An 18,029-nucleotide genomic window follows, 5' to 3' on the forward strand; every position below is an offset into this window, starting at 1 on the left:
CCTTGCTGAACGTGGCATCTTGGAAGGTTGTGGCTCCAGATGGTCCCTGGCCCAGGCCCACCCCCCATGGTGGCTTTACCGAAGCCGAGGGCGTGGGCACACCTCCCAGCCCTCTGGAGGGGCATCCTCTGCTGATTCTCACTCTGCTCCCCGAACCCTGGGCGTGTTGGGGTCTCCGTGCTGAAGTCCAGAGTTACCAATACCTCGGCCTCTTTAGCCCCAGGAGACGTGGGTGTCGCCTAGAAGCCAGCTAGTTGGAAAGTGCTCCCGTGGCCCTGTCTGGGCGGTGCTGACAAGTGCTGTGCTTGGTCCAGGCCGCGGGCGGCGGGGCCTCCTCACGACTTAGCGCCCAGAGTGCCCCGGTATTTCCATGCTGTGGATGAGAAAAATGGGGCCCCACGAAGCACCTTGCCAAGGACCGGCGGGCCTGCACTCTCCTCTGGCTCGGAGGCACCCGCCTCTCCCGGGGGCCAGCGGTGCGTGGGGGCTGCCCGGCTCTGGGCCACAGGACAGGAGGGGCGGCCGGGCAGGCCAAGGCCGGAGCGCAGAGGCACCTGGGGAAACGGAAGTTCGGAGAGGACGAGGCCTTGGCGCAAATCGGGGCGACCCAGGAGAGGCCACCGGCTCTGCGGAGGAAGGAAGCGGAGGTCTGGCCGGGGGGCCGGAGCTGAACCGGGCGGCGGGACCCCACGGGTCCGCGGACGCGCGCCCGCCGTCAGGGGCGCAGCCCAGGCGTTGTGGGCGAGGGGTCACCGCCGCGGGGGACACGAGGCCCAGCCGCGCTCCAACCGGAGCCTGGGAAGATGGGGGCGGCGACCCCGGCAGGGGAAACGGAGGGCCCGGGGGCGCGGCCGGCCCGGACTCCCGGCCCAGCGTCGGGGGGAGGCGAGGCCCCGGACGCGGAGGCCGGGACTGGCCGGTGGGGGACGCGTCTCTTGGCCGGCGGTCCCCGGGCCTGGCGGGGGAGCAGGCCGCGGGCCGCGCCGTCGGGGAGTAGGGGCCGGGCTGGCAGCGGCGCAGGGGCGGCGCCGGGCGGCAGTGACGTGCGCGGGGGACGTGCCGCGCGAGCGACCAGAGCGCTTAAAGTCGCCCCCGGCGCGGCGCCGGCAGCCGAGGCGGGCGCGGCGGCGGAGCGGAGGCAGGTAGGCGCGGCCCGGATGCGCAGGCCGGGGCCGGCGTGGGGGCGGCCGCGGGTCCTCGCTCCCGCTCCCCCACCCCTTCCCTTCCCGGCCCATCTGGGCGGGGGGCGCCCCGGGCACGCGCGAGCCTCCCGCCCCCTGCAGCTCCCCCCGGAGGGCTGCGGGGAGCCAGCCGCGCCTCCGGCGCCCTCGAACCCTGGCAGCCCAGCCTCGCCGGCCCGGGCGCCCATCCGTCGGGCGGCCTTTAGGGGCTGGGCTTGGGCCAGGAGGTGGCCGCGCCAGGCGCCGGTCTTGGGTACGTCCTGGGTATAAATAGCTCAGTCCGCAGCGCAGGGCGGCCGGGCGCGCGGGCTATATCTGGCGGGGCTGCGGGCCCCCACCGCGCCCTGCGCCGGCCGGCTCACCGCCCCGAGGGAGCGGAGAGCACGTGCGCCCCGCGCGGCGCTGGCCAGCGGGCACCCTCCGGCAGTCCCCGGCAGTCCCCTCCCACCTCTTCTCCCTCCTCGCCGCCGCCCTGAACACTCACCAACCCACACCCTCCGGCGCCAGCCAACGGCCCAGATCCGGTGCACAGAGGTGGGGGAGCCCCTCCGGGACAGGCTGGACTCCCCGAGTTCTCTCTAGCCGCCACCCCAGGCAGAAACTCAGATGGGCTACCACTTCCGGACCCAGGCCTCAGTTTCCTTATCTGGAAAGTGGGTTGATGAGGCGCCTACCTGGATGCTCGGCCAAACGAGAGGGAAGGGAAGCCCTGGCTCAAGCGTGGCCACTGGGGGTGCTTGGAGTCCGGGTGTGGGACAGGGGGTAGCTCAGGGGCCAGTGTCCTCCTCTGTGTCCCGGAGGCACTCAGCTGCTTCTTCAGGGCACCTGGCTCACAGATCACTGTCCTGGTGATGACCCGTCAGCCTGCTGGGTGGGCGTGGACAGCAAGGGGCAGGGGGCCCCCTCCACGCTTCCCCGCCAAAGCTGAGAGTAGGGGTGGGTGCTGCGTGTGTGGGGAGTGTCCTGCGTCCCTGGCTTCACTGCACAGGCCCAGCGGTGCCTGGAGTCTGGCTGGTGCTGGGAGGGACAGGGCAATCCCAAGGCAGTGGAGAGGCTGGGCTCAGGGTGGGCAAGGACTGAGGGGTGCTAGGAGGGCACCGGGGGTCTGACCCCTGAGGGGCTCTGAGGGCACTGCCCGGCAGGGGTAAGTCTCAGGGCTCCGCGGTGTGGGTAGAGACTAGGGTGGGCTGGAGGCCTGGTCCCACGGCAGGCTGGGCAACAACCTGCGTGACTTTGGGCAGGGCCTGCCACCCAGAGGGCTGTCTGGCCTCACTGACTGCAGCAGACACCTCAGTTTGCAGGGGCAGCAACAAGCGGGCAGTGGTCAAGGAGTGTGTGTATGTGGAGGGGCCTGTGGGGCCCCACCCTCCGGCCTGCAGTGACCCTGGCTCCACAGTGGGTTTTGCAGTGACCTGACCATGTGAGAGGGAGGGGCCAGTGCCACCCCCTTGGGGTGAGGAACCAAGTGTGGGCAACACCCAGGGCCCAGGGGGCCCCTTCTGGGTGGTGGCTCGGATCCGTCAGAGGTGCCCCTGGCCCCGGGCACTGGCCTTGGCGCAGGGCTGGGGCAACTACACAGCCTCACCTCAGGTGCCCGCTGGAGCGCAGACCTTGCAGCCTCAGTCCCATCCGTGAACTGAGCTGCCCGGGGGTCCCAGAGTGGGTACCCACCTGGCCTTCCGGGTTCCCAAGCCCTGAGCTGCGCCCACAGGTCCCACCTCTGTGGCCAGTGAAGCAGGCCCTGACCTGGGGAGCCCCAGGCCAGGACGAGGGGTCCCCTGCTGCCGAGTGCGGGGTGGTGCTTGAGCCCAGCTCACCAGGCGGCCTCGCGCTCACTGGCAAATACGGTAACGGGGGGTGCCTATTGCAGGCAATACGGCGGCGGCTCCTCCCTTGGTGTGGTCACGTCCCCCACGTCCCACGGCCGGCCAGGCGGGGCATCCTCTTCTCCCCAAGCCCACGGCCCGCCCGACCACCACCCTCCCCACAGCCCCATCCCAGGGCTGGGAAGCAGGACCCAGTGGGAACCAGTGCCCATCCCCCTCCCTGCCCGGGGGTCCCCCTCCCCAGCCCAGCCTCTCTACCTTGGGGGGTCCCCCTCCCCTGCCCAGCCTCCCTGCCCTGGGGTCCCCCGTCCCCTGCCCAGCCTCCCTGCCCTGGGGTCCCCCCTCCCCTGCCCAGCCTCCCTGCCCTGGGGTCTCCCTCCCTGGCCCAGCCTCCCTGCCCTGGGGTCCCCCCTCCCTGGCCCAGCCTCCCTGCCCTGGGGTCCCCCCTCCCTGGCCCAGCCTCCCTGCCCTGGGGTCCCCCCTCCCCTGCCCAGCCTCCCTGCCCTGGGGTCCCCCCTCCCCGGCCCAGCCTCCCTGCCCTGGGGTCCCCCCTCCCCAGCCCAGCCTTTCTGCCCTCTCCCTCCCCACCCTCCCACCTACCCCCCCACCTACCCCAGTGAGTCTGAGTGGTGGCAGAGGGAGGAGTGCTGTGTGACCCCAGAGCCTGCCACAGCCCAGGGGGGCTGAGGTGTCCTCCACTGCCTCTTGGCCACAGGGCACTGGCCGCAGCCTTGCAGAGAGGGGGGTACCAACAGCAGACCCCAAAACGTCCCTAGGGCCACCTGCGGGGTTGCAGCTAAGGGTTGAAGCCTGCCTGGGGCACAGCCAGCCTTCCCCTTGTCACAGGCCCTGCCATCCTTGGGGGGACATGCCTGGGAGTCCCAGCCAGGGCTGTGGCTCTGGGTGGGAGGCTGGCCCTGGGCCCAAGTGTCATTTGGTCCCTGTGGGTGACCTGAGCTCACAGGGTCGCTGCAGTGAGTGCTGGGGCTGCCGGGTAGTGCAGAGGGTCCAAGCATAGCCCGCCAGCATCAGGCCTGGGGCAGGCCCCTGCCCAGGGTCCCCCTCCGCCAGTCTGCACCCCTCCCAGAAAAGCCCCCGCACTGCCCCCCCCTGCACACAGGTGGGTGGGGCTGAGGTGTGCTGGCCTCTGGCAGGCTGGGCGACTGTTTGCACAACGGGGTGGAGGGGAAGGGCTGAGCGGAACTCGGAGGGAGGCCCCTCCCAGCATGCGGCACTCTGGGCCACTGCCACCCGTGCCGGGCAGTAGCCACCACAGGGCTGTTGCCGTGGTCCCGACGTGCTGGGTCCTGCCCTGCCTCCACAAAGGCTGGGCCAAGGCCTGTCCCTCCAAGGACAGGAAGTCAGTTAGGTTAACAGGCCACAGGCTTGAGGGCTCAGGCCCCTGCATGGAACCCAGGCACAACGCCCGTTTTCCAAGGCGCACAGTCCGGTGGGGAGGCCTCAGGCGGTGCCCCTGCCCAGACCGCGGAGGAGCAGGCTGTCCAGAGCGCGGGCAAGGGAGACAAGTGCCGGAGAGTGCAGGGGCCTGACCGGGTGGGAGGCCAGGCCTGGGGGCCGGGACCTCAGCAGGCCCCTGTGCCCCAGACCCTTGAGGGAGCTGCTTGGCAGGAGTGCTGGTTTGGGACGGACACTGGGCCCTCAGGTGCGAGGCCTCCTGGAAGGGCCATTCCAAGGACTCCGTGCACCCCGCCACGGTCCTCCCCTGCTCAGCTGCCGACAGCCTGGGGTCCCAGGGCCCTTAAGGACTTTGGGGGACCAGCTCTCCCAAGCACCCCGACCTGGGATATCAGCTATCTGTGGGCCAAGAGTCCAGGTTATTTTGGGGCTGGTTCACATGCGAATCCCCCAAGCCCACGCATGGAGGCCCACGGTGGGAGCCCCTTCCGTGCTGGGTCTGAACAGGGCAGCCACAGGGCTTTGCTTGAACACCGGCCACCCTGCAGCTCGGCCTGTCTGCATGCCAGGGTTGCACCGGGAGGTGGGAACGGTGGCCTGACATTTCACTCCCCTTCCCCACCCCCCACAGCCCTAAACCATCCATCGGGCAGACAGCTGGCTGAGGTCAGCTCCTGGACTACAGGCTGGGGGCTGCACATTGAAGTGTGGTTCGCACGCCAGGCCAGGTGGGTGGGTACACGTGGCCGTGCTGAGCCTTAGTCTGGGGGCTTCTTGTCCAAATGCTACTCACCTCCTTGACACAGAAGACCACCCTCCCTACAAGAGTCCTTTGTGGCAGCACCAAGGCCACCCAGGCCCCAGAACAGGCCACACCCTCCCGGCCGGAGTCCTGGCACCACCCTAACCCTCTGCCGTCCTCCCAGCCCTGGGTTCAGGGGGCACGGCGTCTCCTGCCTCCCCAGATACCCTCGCCTGCCTGCAGGGCGGGTACAGCCTGGGTAGGCAGGGCAGAGGGATGAGGACTTCGGAAAGTTGGGGTGCCTGCTCCCCACCACCCCTGCTGGCAAGCGCCAGGCACTGCCGGTGCAGCCAGGAGAGCCTCAGAGGTCTCCTCTTCCCACTTGCTGGAGAGAAACGCTGAGTGGTTTCCTTGGCCTCCCACAGCCCACTTGATTTATTTTAAAAAGCGCAATGAACATCTCTGAACCCACCACCCAAAACCAGCCGGGAGCCCTGGATGACCCCCTGCTTCCTCGGCGTGGCTGCATCACGGCGCATTCCTGAAGCGCACATGCTTTTCAGTGTTTGTTACCCGCTGCACAGTCTCGGGGACTCTGAACTCCAACGTGGACGAGACCTGAGCAGATGCTCCGTGCCCGCCTGGCACGTCGGCTGTGGGAGGACGGTCCTTCCGTCCCATCCCGGCTCCACCAGGGCGGCGGAGGGGGTGGGCTCTGGGCAGGCTAGGCAAAGGCCCCGGTCCGGGCTCTGAAGGTGGGCTCTGCCTGCGGGGGCCTGGGGGTGAGCTGTTCTGCTCCGGTGGGCTGCGTCTGTCCTGTCATCACCCTGACAGCCAAGGTCGGTCCCTGGGGGTCTGGTCATCAAGCAGCACTAGCAGCAGCTGCGTGGAACACCCAGGAAGCCCTCGGAAAACAGCCCCCAGACACTACGTGCATCAGGGCTCCCGGGGGCAGCACTGGTGGTGGGGTGGACGGGCAGGGGCTGAGGCGGCGTCGTCAGGAGCCTCCCGCACTGAACGTGCTCAGACTCTCCCGGCAGGGCCCTGTCCTCGGGGTTACGCGTACACCTTGGATGCAGACGGCCACCCACAGGGCTCTGCTAGGCCGGGGTCTCTGCTCACCTTTGCAGGAGGGATCCCGGGAAAGGGGGCAGGGGTGGAGCCAAGACGGGTTATGAAACCGAGGGCCAGCGCTCCTGGCTGCAGGCCGGAGGCGGCCGGGCGGGGAGGGAGTGCTGGGAGTTCTCAGGCATTGGCTGAAGCATGGTGTTCACGCCACAGAATCCACAGACATTACACGCCAGAGCTTTTCTCTCCCAGAAGAGCTGGTTCACAGCCCACCACCGGTGGGGAGGCTGCGCAGGCTGCACTAAGCCACCCCAGGTCTTGGGACGCTGGCCCGGCACTGTCCTTGGTGAGGCAGGCCATGAGGCCACCAGCTGATCTCAGGGGGGGGGGGGGGTCCCAGGTGGGGGCGGGGAAGATGGGAGTCTGGCCCCAGCGTCCCAGCATCCCAGCCTATGCTGGCTCAGGTGAGCAGGGGGACTTGCGCCCTGGGCCGGCACGGGGCTTGGGGAGCCCCCTCCTCGCACCCCGGGAGCCGGAACAGTTTGCTCTGGGGGACCGGGTGGGCCCCCCTGGTGGCCTGTGGGTGACTCGGGGTGGAGGTGGGGCTGCGAGGCTCTACCAGGCAGTCAGTGAGGGAGCAGGCAGGTGAGGGGCCCCGAGGGCCAGAGGGGACAAGTGGCCGGCTCTCGGCCCCACCCTCCCCACTCATGGACACCTCAGCCTCTGTCCTCCAAGGGCCCCACCTCATCTCATGAGCTTTCCCTCCTGGGCTTCAGGTTCTTGGCTGGGAAGCCCGGTTCCCCTTGGGGGCGGGAGCGCAAGGCTTGGTGGGCTCCACCTGGGTTGAGAGGGGAAGCGCCTGCAGACACAAGCCCAGGTACTGGGGGGACGAGAGTGCGGGCTGCTGCCAGAATCACAGGACGGGTCAGGGTGGCCAGTGCGGCCAGACGATGTCCCTGCCGGGGGCTGCCTTCCCCAGAGGTAACCTGAACCCAGGCTGAGCCCAAAAAAGCCACTGCCCTTTAGAGCCAGCTGTGTGGGCACAGGACGCAGGGCGGGGGCTGGACGGGGTCCCAGTTGCCGCCCCCCAATTCTCCGGCCCTGCACGGAGCACGAGGGAAAGGGGCCAGAGGTGGAGGCTCCAAGCCAACCCCCAGGTGCGGGCTGTGGCCAGGTGAGCACCTGGGCAGCCGAGTCAGCTCCTTCCTCTCGCTCAGGTGAGGCGAGCCAGCCCTCCTGGCCATGGGAGGAGCCGTGGTCGATGAGGGTCCCACGGGCGTCAAGGCCCCCGACGGGGGCTGGGGCTGGGCCGTCCTCTTCGGCTGTTTCGTCATCACCGGCTTCTCCTACGCCTTCCCCAAAGCCGTCAGTGTCTTCTTCAAGGAGCTCATGCACGAGTTTGGGATCGGCTACAGTGACACGGCCTGGATCTCCTCCATCCTGCTTGCCATGCTCTACGGGACAGGTGAGGGCCGGCCCTTGCCTGGCGTGCTCAGCGCAAGGCCAGCCAGGCCACGGGAGCCCCGGCGTGGCTGGGCCTGTCGCCCAGGCCCGCGGGGATCCTGGAGGGAGGCCCTCGAGAGAGGTCCTGCCGTGAAGCCTGGATGTCCTGTGAGACGGGAACAGGCAGGGCCGGCGGTATTTATAGACAGTCCCACGGGCGAGGTCGCACGCGCCGTTCTGCAAGGATGGCCAACTCTCCAGGGCCTGCTCAGCCCAGCCAGGGCCTCCTGCTGGGGGTTCCGCTCTGCCCGGGACACGTCTGCACAGTCCGCATGCGGGGAGCCTGGTCTGGGGGGCTCTGGAGCACCTGGCCCAGCCCGAGGCAGGAGGGGACCGGCTCCAGGCCTCGGGCCCAGGGCCGTGGAGGGGGCAGAGCCTGGCTGTGGGCCTGGGCTGGCCCTGACCCTCAGCCACCCCCCACCCTCCCCGCCAGGCCCGCTGTGCAGCGTGTGTGTGAACCGCTTTGGCTGCCGCCCCGTCATGCTGGTGGGCGGCCTCTTTGCGTCCCTGGGCATGGTGGCTGCGTCCTTCTGCACAAGCATCATCCAGGTCTACCTCACCACGGGGGTCATCACTGGTGAGTGGAGTCCAGCGGGGCCCCGGGTGCTGGGAGGGGCGTCTCCCGAGTGCTTCAGCAGCAGGTGCTCTGCACCCTGGGCCTGTGCCTGGCACAAGCTGGGGACACACACGGTGGCCTCAAGCGGGGCGGGGTCTTACCTGCGGCCCCCTCTCCTCCAGGCTTGGGTTTGGCGCTCAACTTCCAGCCCTCGCTGATCATGCTCAACCGTTACTTTAACAAGCGGCGCCCCATGGCCAACGGGCTGGCGGCAGCGGGCAGCCCCGTGTTCCTGTGTGCCCTGTCCCCGCTGGGGCAGCTGCTGCAGGACCACTACGGCTGGCGGGGCGGCTTCCTCGTCCTGGGCGGCCTGCTGCTCAACTGCTGCGTGTGCGCCGCGCTCATGAGGCCGCTGGTGGCGTCCCAGCCGGGCGGGGGGCAGGGGCCCCAACGGCCCCCGCGGCGCCTGCTGGACCTGAGCGTCTTCCGGGACCGCGGCTTCGTGCTCTACGCAGCGGCCACCTCCATCATGGTGCTGGGGCTCTTCGTGCCGCCGGTGTTTGTGGTGAGCTATGCCAAAGACATGAAAGTCCCCGACACACAGGCCGCCTTCCTGCTCACCATCCTGGGCTTCATTGACATCTTCGCGCGGCCCGCGGCCGGCTTCCTCACGGGGCTCCAGAAGGTGCGGCCCTACTCCGTCTACCTCTTCAGCTTCGCCATGTTCTTCAACGGCTTCACCGACCTCACGGGCTCCACGGCCAGCGACTACGGCGGCCTGGTGGTCTTCTGCATCTTCTTCGGCATCTCCTACGGCATGGTGGGGGCCCTGCAGTTCGAGGTGCTCATGGCCATCGTGGGCACCTCCAAGTTCTCCAGCGCCATTGGCCTCGTGCTGCTGCTGGAGGCGGTGGCTGTGCTCATCGGGCCGCCGTCGGGAGGTGAGTGCAGACTGGGGCCCCTCGCGCCACCCCCCTGCTTGCAGGTGGGGACACAGCCATCTCCCCGCAGGGCCTCGGAGCCGGAGGGGCGCCGGGGCCCGCAGGTGTCGCCGGGTGGGGTGCTTGGTCCGGCGCGGCCCACGGGCAGGTGCACACCAGGCAGCCCTGGACAGCCAGATTTTTACTTGGGGCTTTTCTTCTTGAAGGCTGACAAAATACTTGAGTGGAATTTCAGATGATTTTGACGGGAGGGCGCAGGTCTGGGATTTGGCGACTGTGCCGCCCTCCCAAGTGGCTTCACATCCTGGTCTGGGTCTCCCTGGGTGACCCTGCAGCCTCTGGGGGTCCCAGCGTGTGGGAGGGAGCCCCAGGCCACACTTGATGCTCCCTGTCCCAGGGTCCTTGCTGTGCACACAGGGCTGAGCTGACTCCACCACCCACCAAGGCCCCCGACCCTCCTCAAAGCCACTTCTATTTTTAGACTTTAAGTCTCTGCTCCCCTGGGGATGAGGAGGGGGAAGGAGTAGGTGGTGAGGACCCCCTTCCTGGGCTAGGAGGCATGTGGCGTAGGCAAAACCACTTTGTCCTCATTGGTTTGGAGGCAGACGGGGACCCGAGGGCGGGCTTCTCCCATGTCAGGAGACCAACGGGACACAGCACCTGCCCACGCAGCGGGTGACTGGGTCCTCTTGCAGGCAAGCTCCTGGACGCCACGCACGTCTACAAGTACGTGTTCATCCTGGCGGGAGCCGAGGTGCTCACCTCTTCCCTGGTGCTGCTGCTGGGCAACTGCTTCTGCATCAGGAAGAGGCCCAGGGAGCCCCGGCCCGAGGCAGCCGCCGCAGAGGAAGAGAAGCTCCACAGGCCCCCGGCAGACACGGGGGTGGACTCTCGGGAGGTGGAGCACTTCCTGAAAGCAGAGCCTGAGAGGAACGGGGAGGTCGTGCACACCCCGGAAACCAGCGTGTGAGGGCGGGGCGGGCTGGCAGGGCACAGGGAACAGGTACAGAGACTGGCAACGCTCGTATTTATTTCACAAACAGGACTAGCTTAGGCGGGGCCCTCACTCGGCTCCGGGGGCCTGGTCGGCGGGTCGTCACCTGAGCAGTGTTTTGCGGGGGAGGTGGTGGAGTGGGAACCGTGTCATTCCAAAGCCGATCTGTGGTGAAGCCAAGCCTGGAGGTTATGAACCGTCCGCGCCCGGGGCCCAGCCTGCTGACCCCCAGCCCTGAGCCTGCTGTGCTCAAGGACCTAGAAACCCACGCTTCAGAGACAACACTTTAATCAGAGGGCGGGGCAGGGACAGGCTGGCAGGCGGGCGCTGCCGGGGGCCCCCGTCCTGCACCCTCAGGCCCTGCAGCGCTGCCCCGTGCCCACCCTCCCAGTGCCCACCCGAGGAAGGTGGGAAGTAAACCCGCGCAGGAGGCGGCCCAGGAGGATCCTTTCCTAGAAGTGTGTGGAGCCGTGTTCTCTGTGGTCTGTTTGCCCCGAATCTCACTTCTGTTAAGAAATGACCTGGTGATGGTCACAGAGTGGCTTGGCTCTGGTCCTTGTCACCTTCTCGGTGCTGTGTGCTCCAGGACACTCCCTGCCGACCCAGGGGGTGCTCAGCAGCCACAGAGCACTCACGCGCCAGGGAAGGAGCGTGTGCTGGCCAGGGATGCGCGGGCGGTGCCTGGGCTGGTCTCTGAAACCTGCAGGGGAGCCCCAGCTGTGTGTGCCTCGAGCTGGGACAGAGCAGGTGACTTCTGCTCACCGTGCCCGTGTTTAAGAAAGAGGATGTTCCTGCCTTCTGTTTATTCTCTCTGGTTGCTGGGCAGTGCACTACACGGCGGGCTGACTCCCCATGTTCTTCCACCAAGCCCCTGCCCAGCGTGGCTTGCCCTGGGCACCTCACACCCACCTGCCCTGGTGGCTGGCAGCAGCCTGCGTGGCTGGGAGCCCGGTCAGAGGCTGCTGGGGCTCTCAGTAGGTGGTGCGTCGCGGGCGCTGGGGACGGCAGCGGGCGCCCTGGCGGGCTGCGTGCAACCGGAGAGACGCCATGTCCCTGCTCCTCTGCAATGAAAAGTGAGAGCACATGTCTCAGGTCCTGTCCCTGCCCAGCCCTGCAGAGGAGCCAGGCTCGGGCACCGCTGGTGGCCTCTGCCGTGGGGAGCCCCTGGGCAGGCACTTGGGCGGGTGGGTGGTGTTGGCAGCTAAGCAGCCACAGGCCGCGTGTCCTGGGAGAGCCTGGCCTGCATGTGACCTCACCCCGTGAGATGAGGGCAGGGACCCCAGGCCCTCAGGGTGGGCTGAGCCCCAGGGGCAGCTAACAGGCCCATGGTCCTCGGCAGCTGCCTCCATGACCCAGACGACAGGCGAGGCGGATACACACGCTGCCCACGCAGCGCCCCAGCTGCCCGCAACCCCGTAGGGGACTGCACAGGCTGGGATTCCTTCTCTCCCAGCCCACAGAACCCTGCATAAGCTGGTCCTGGAAGCCCCGGCAGTTATTCTGGGCTTCCGGAAGGGCCGGGGGGTGCTGGCTGCACCCTCATCCTGACCAGCCTGGCCCTGGGCCCTTCTCACTCGAGACCCCACTGGGGCAGGCACACCACAAAGCAGCCGGAAACATGGTGACCCCTGAAGTCATGCCTTGGGGACACTGAAGGGACTGAGAGGGTCACGATTAAGACTACGCCCTGGTAGGACGGCAGGCTCTGGGAAGATAGCGCTGTGCGTGGGGGCAGGAGCTGGGGTCCACACGCTCTGCCCCTCCCTTGGCAGGGCCTTCACAGAGATGCCGTGTGGCAACATCCCAGCGTGGCTACAGCGTCTGCACTGCTCACCACTCGGGGAGGGGAGGCGGTGCACAAATGTCTCCTCCGCCTACTTTCCTGGTTCCAGACGGCCACAAAGGACCAATTCCCATCCTCAAGAAACTGCTTGCCCTTGCGACAGGTGGCACGGCCTGTGAGCAGAGCTGCCGCCCACCGCTGCAACAAATTCTGGTGCCAAAGAAGGCTCCTTCCAACACCCTGTGTAGACACACGCCTACCTCCGCATGGGTCTGGGGGGCGGAGGGCAGCGGGAGCACAGGACTCAGGGGACGCCTGTGTGGGGCAGGTCCGTGAGCCAGCACCTGGGCTGCCGCTCCACCCTGACCACGTGTCGGCTGTCAGGCCTGGGGGGCGCATTTCTGACCCCTGCCCTGCATCTCAGAGGGATGTGTCCGCCCTGGGCTTTCGCAGAAAAACCTGGGCACTGACGTGAGCAGCCACACTGGGAAGCCAGGGGCAGAGGCAGGGGCCCAGCAAGGGCTGCGAGGAAGCTCCTGACCCTCACGACCAGGCCACGTCCTCAGGACGGGGGTCCGGCCAGACCCGGCTTCAGAGAGGACCAGCTGCCTTCACCCCCTCACACACGCCCTGACAGGAGGCCAGGAGGGGGCCTAGGCTTGGAAAGGCCAGGCAGGAGCTAGAATGTGGGCTCAGCTTGGGGCCTGTGTGGCAGTGAGTGGGGTGAGGGTGGCGCCTCATCCCACAGCCACGGAGAGGTTCCACATGTCGCCTTCGCTGTCCCAGGCAGTGAAGAGTGAGCGGGGCAGGGAACTCCTCGCCAGCCCTCTCCCAGAACCCAGAGTTGTCAGGACGGCTGTGGAACTGCCCTCCAGCGCACGCCCAAGTGTGGCCACATGCAAACCCACCCTGTGCCCAGACAGCTCCAGCGGCCCCATGTGTGGCCCAAGGAGGCCTGCTGGTGCTGTCACTGCCACAGAGAGCCCGTCCTCCACTAGGCGGGGGCAGCGGGGCCCTGCCACAGGGCTGTGGCCGGGGGACCCTGACGCAGGGGAGGGCAGGCTGCCTGGCCCAGCCCTCAGCTCATCAGCACAGATCGGTCTGTGAGACAGACAGGCCCAGGCAACAGGCACCCCCCCTCCAACAGCTGACACCCCCCCCCAGACCCTGGAGGGTCTGCCGAGGAACTGAGACGAGGCCACTCCTGTGCTCCAACAACTCACACAGCAGAGGGGACCCAAGGCCATGAGCCAGACCGAGGGCCACGGAGGGCCATGCCCAGCGGTGGGGGGACCTCTCCCGGGACGGGGGGCCACCACACAGGGAACCACAAACAGCCATCTGCCAGCAGCACCACACTGTTGGTGGCCGGAGCGCATGGAGGTCGGGGGCCTATTCCCTAAAGGTGGCGAGGCTGAGGGATGCACTGCACCCACCCAACCCCGCCACATGGCTGCCGGGCGTGGCCCTCCCACCTGCTCTGCCGGCTCAGACACCACTGGGCTGAGGACAGACGGGACCGCCCATCCTCAAAAAAGCAGCTTTCATGCAGTGGATCGAAACACACCAAAACTTCCCAAACCGACGAAATAAAGACCACATGGAAGGGGCAGGAAAGAAAGGTAGAAGTCATTATGAATTTATTATGTACACAGTTCTTAAGTACACAAATACAGTGGTGACACAAACGCACAGCACAGACTGTTGCCACTACACAGGTCGACACAGACATTCTAACTAGCTTTCTGCGAGGAGGGTGGGGGTAAACACTGGGTGAGAACTGCCATAGCCACACACCCTCGAGGACTCGAGCAAGTCCACTCTGATTCAACCCAGCAACGGCGGGTTGGAGCCAGGATGCAGAGGCAGAGGCTGCCCTGCACAACCTTGCTGGCCCTACATCGGGACCACGGGTATTTACAAACAAGCTCGTGCCACACAGGCGGTCACTGCTAACACCGCGTGGAGTGGGGAGTGTGATGGGTGAAGGCGCTTGGCAACAAAGCAGAGCACCTCTCAAACTCGCCCCGACCTGCCCCGGCCTCCCCCTGCACCCTGACACGCAGCCCCACCCGCTCAAGGCTCCACACCACAAAATGCTTAGAGTAACCAGCTCAGGATTCAGAAAACAGCACCCAGGGGCTCAGACAGATGTCTGGCCAGGACAGCAAACGGCCACACCCTGGGAGGCCCACCAGGACGGCACCCCAGGGCCAGGGCTCCTGTGCTGGGGCCACGGGGAAGGGAGGGACCAAGGTGGACACCTTCAGGTCCCTGGCTCCCAATGCACGCCCCATTTCCAAACACAACACCTGCACAGGTGACAGGAAGAAAGGCAGAAGTAGCTATGAGCAGACACCGCACCTCACTCCCGAGACAGGAGAGCTCACCCCCACTGGCTGTCGCCACCGTGCGGCCTGACAGCTGCAAAATTAAAGGCAAGAAAGCACATCAGCAGCCGCGAGCCCTGCGGGGGGGGGGTGGGGAGTACCAGCCCGTGGGGCCGCCTTCCTTCTGGTGAGACTCAGCCCACCCTGCTTCACTTCCGACTGGCTCACGTCCATCCCACTGAGGGTCGCAAGGTGTGTGCTGCCACCTGTCCTGGACCTGAAGCTCTGGCCAGGCCGTGAGAGGCACCCGCTTCTCGGCACTTCAGGGTGGATGCCCTTCAGCGCGCCGGCTTTTCTGGGCAACACCCTTGGCATCCGTGGGGACGACCCGCTCCGTGGTGTTGAGCACACAGGTGTTAGCACAGATTAACAGCCAATCCGCACGGCAGTATTTACAGTCTGTTCAGAAAGTTCCCAAGTTCAAAGGCGGTGAGGCAACAAGCACCACCGAGGTAATCACACACGACCCCAACGAGTCTCGAGTCACAGTCCTCTCCAGCGAACCACAACTGCACGCAGCGTTCACTCTCGGAGTGCCCCGCCGTCTCCGGGGCTCACAGCCTCCGAGCTCCTCAGAGTCCACCCCTCCCCGGGGAGGACAGCGTGGGGCCGGGAGCAGCACCCTCCGCCCACGCCGAGGGCCAGCCAGGTCCCAGGGCAGGCGTTTCAGTCTGCAGCGGGCAAGAGTGAGGGAGATGCCAAAACCAGGCTGCCGAGGTCCCACGACACACACGCTCACGTCATAGAACTGATGAGAAACTTCCTCTCTAAAGTGGACAAAACAAACGAAACAACACAACACACACCCTCGAGATCCATGTGCACCCCCTCTCCCTGCCTGACTCCACTTCACACAGAAACTCCAAGCCAGTGTCTTTGTTTCAGGATTCTTTAAAGTCAACATCTATTTATAAGACCGCAAAAACAGACAAGAAAGAAACAATAAAAAGACAGATTTCTTTACACAGATTTAAGCCAATAATTTTTAGCAAAATGATACAAAACTGTCTTAACCAAGTAGAAGACTGGTAGTTACAGTGGAATCGTCAGGGAGCACAGGTTACCACCACTGGCGGGGCTGACAGCTCTTGCGAGGGAGTCTGAGTCTCTCTCACTGCCTTCTTCCCAGCCCCGTCACAACTCAGTTCCCGTGGGGGGCCTCGGTGGCAGCCCCGGTGATGGCAGCTCTTGGAGTCTGTCCGCTTAGTTTGTGTTTTGTTTCCCCCATGAGCGTCGCTGGGTGAGTGGCCTGCAGAGCTCCCGGTTAACACTTCGGTTCTAGACCGGGGGGCGCGTCACTAGTAAAGCCATTGGTAACAGAGTAGATCAGCCATGCATTGTCTGCCCTTCACAGCAAGAAGGAGAGTTCTCATCGGTGCACGGCAGACTGAAGACCACTGGAAGCCACCCGACCGGGAATCTGTCGGAGCCAAAGCACAGGAGAAGGTCAGAGTGAGGCCAGAGGGACGGGCCAGTCGGGCGCTCAGGCACAGACACCACAGTGATGGAGCCTGGCAGGGAGGGGACAACCAACACCGCTGTGCCCCCGTCTGGAGGCCTGCACCCCTGGCCATGGGACGGGACTTCTGTGGCCAGGCCGCATGCTCTGAACGAGTGCTGGGAAGGGGAAGAGGCATGCAGGCAAGGTGACCCCGGAGCCACCTCAGCAGCCATCGGTGAGGATCCGAGGGGGAGAGACACTTGCTCCCAGCCTCCCTTCCTGGAAAGTAACTGGCCGTACTGGAAACGGTACCCCTTTGGGGGAAGACGTGTAAAGCAGTTCCTGTCAACATGTTTCCGAGAGCGCGCACAGCGTTAGAGCCACAGCAGGTCTCCCAGCGGCACCAGACCCGACAGAAGCTCAAGCCCCTGCTGGAAGGAGCCACCAAGGGCCGCATCACTGACAAGAAGGGAGCACAGCGTGGACGCCCAGCCATGCACCAACGCAGGGGAGCGGGTGACTGTGGCCGGAGGGTCATTACAGACGACAGCTGCGTGGACGAGATGGCTGGGCAGAGACCAGGTTTGAAAAGAAACACAAAATGAGAACAGAGATAAATGAGAGAGAGAAAGAGAAACGACTAAAAAAGCCAGGACAGGCAGAGACCAAGAAGTCTGAATGCAGCAAGAGCTCAGAGCCCCCAACACCAAGCGAGGCGCCACTCAGCTGAGCACAACACACACTCCTCTCAGCTCCACCGACCCCAGACCAGGCGGCTCAAGTGGTCCGGGGCAACCTGGAGCCAGCCCCCAGGGCAGCGCGCGGCACTCCTGCTCTGCACGTGGGACCCAGGGACAGAAGGGGCGCACCGGCACGGTGAATGCGGCCACGGGGGGCCAAAGGCCAAGGGCACAGCAGGACAGTCACTCTGCTCAGACTACGCACGGCATTCCCCCTAGACGGGGCACTGACGGCAGCGGCTCTGGACCCACAAGGAGAAGAACGAAGCGGAAGAAGCCTCACTCTACCTCACCGGCACCTGGCATGCAGCCCAGCCCCACCTGAGCGCGCCTGCAGGCGGGGTTGGGGTGGGGGGTGGTGCTCCCAGCCCACCCGGCGCCTGCCACCTGCCGAGCCCACCACGAGCACACTCACCCAGTGCCGCCTTCCGACGGGAGACGAGCAGCTACTTGCCGTGGAGTTCGAAAGGAACGCTATTCTGAGACGGGAAAGACAGCTGTTGTAAGTGCCCCACCAGCCAGCCGGCACGCGAGGCCCCGGCCCCCTGACCGCCTGCACCTCCCGTGTCCAGACGGGCCTCCTCACCTCAGCCAGGCCCACCTGGGGCACCCAGCGAACGGCCACAATCTCACTGGCCTCTCACAACTGGCCCTCCAGTGGGAGTGGCGGCTGCTCCTCTTCTAGACGGGGCACAGGACAGACCCTCCTGGCTCTTCTAGCACCAAGAACCTGACACCCAGCAGGCTGTGGGGCCCTACACGTGGGGCCGACAGCCCTGCCCCAGGACACACGGGCAGGACACACTTCCTGTTGTGGAGACTGGGGCTGCAGACCTTATTAGGGGACAGGGTGTGGATTAAAGCGAGGCCTCAAAAGGCACAACTGCCATCTTTGTGGACAATTCTGGACTGATGTGTTTTTCCTCACAAAGTAAAAAAAAAACAAACAGATTTGCCATGCCACTTGGCCAGAGAGGCCTGGCCTGGCACAAACTGCCCTTGAAAGCAGGGCGCAGGGCGCAGCCCCTGCAGTCTGGGAGGGAGAGGCCCTGAAGCAGGCAGAGGCTGCCCTGGTGACCTACATGCAGAGTGTCATCGCATGTCGGATGCTGGTCACCCATCCAGACCTGCCCAAGACCAGCAAGCACCAGAAAGCCCTTCTGCCAACTTCTCACCTCTCTACCGGGAGCACCGACTCCTGGGAGGGGCACAAAGAACTGGGAAATGGCAGCCTGGGTGGAAGATGCGCCAGGGGGATGTGCCACACGAATCCCTGTGCCCGGGCTGCCTGCTTCCCTAGAGCCACCCAGAGGAGTAAGCGCGCTGCCACTTCTGCCGAGTCCCCACCTTTCTTTTTAGGGAGGGGTGTGTGTGCGTAACAGCTGAACTGTGAAAGCCGGAGCAAGCCCACTCCAACCCCCAGGGCAGACACTCATCTGCGGGTCTCA

The 18,029-nt window shown here is 65.8% G+C and overlaps 2 protein-coding genes across 6 annotated transcripts in view; one reads left to right on the forward strand and one right to left on the reverse strand.

Moving 5' to 3' along the window:
- The first annotated feature begins 563 nt into the window (after window positions 1-563).
- SLC16A3 (solute carrier family 16 member 3) lies at window positions 564-10,770 on the forward strand. 3 transcript variants are annotated; one of them, XM_045569782.1, is made up of 5 exons: window positions 564-647; window positions 7,451-7,698; window positions 8,170-8,313; window positions 8,475-9,233; window positions 9,929-10,770. In XM_045569782.1, exons 2-5 carry the CDS (start codon window positions 7,476-7,478, stop codon window positions 10,201-10,203), a joined length of 1,401 nt encoding a protein of 466 aa, XP_045425738.1. In that variant the 5' UTR covers window positions 564-647; window positions 7,451-7,475; the 3' UTR covers window positions 10,204-10,770. The 3 variants fall into 3 exon arrangements, with proteins under 3 accessions (XP_045425738.1, XP_045425737.1, XP_045425739.1); XM_045569781.1 differs by lacking the exon at window positions 564-647 and adding an exon at window positions 1,099-1,142; XM_045569783.1 differs by lacking the exon at window positions 564-647 and adding an exon at window positions 3,695-6,579.
- CSNK1D (casein kinase 1 delta) overlaps window positions 10,244-18,029 on the reverse strand; it is a 33,155-nt gene continuing 25,369 nt past the window's right edge. Inside the window, exons 9-10 of one of the 3 annotated variants that reach the window (XM_045569784.1) lie at window positions 11,137-11,288; window positions 10,244-10,392 (exon numbers count right to left, since the gene is read on the reverse strand). In XM_045569784.1, the coding sequence (XP_045425740.1) occupies window positions 11,199-11,288 (90 nt within the window). In that variant the 3' untranslated portion in view covers window positions 10,244-10,392; window positions 11,137-11,198. Of the gene's footprint in view, window positions 10,393-11,136; window positions 11,289-13,627; window positions 15,821-16,996; window positions 17,061-18,029 lie in introns of those variants that run through there. The other 2 variants (XM_045569785.1, XM_045569786.1) reach the window with 2 other exon arrangements.

Source organism: Lemur catta, chromosome 15, assembly GCF_020740605.2.
Source record: "Lemur catta isolate mLemCat1 chromosome 15, mLemCat1.pri, whole genome shotgun sequence".
Taxonomy (NCBI): domain Eukaryota; kingdom Metazoa; phylum Chordata; class Mammalia; order Primates; family Lemuridae; genus Lemur; species Lemur catta.

Excerpts from the sequence above, each read along its gene's own strand:
- SLC16A3 (XM_045569782.1), top strand. The coding sequence starts at position 7,476 with ATGGGAGGAGCCGTGGTCGATGAGGGTCCCACGGGCGTCAAGGCCCCC. Across the intron at positions 8,314-8,474 it reads CACCACGGGGGTCATCACTG|GCTTGGGTTTGGCGCTCAAC; the intron begins GTGAGTGGAGTC and ends CCTCTCCTCCAG. Across the intron at positions 9,234-9,928 it reads CATCGGGCCGCCGTCGGGAG|GCAAGCTCCTGGACGCCACG; the intron begins GTGAGTGCAGAC and ends GTCCTCTTGCAG.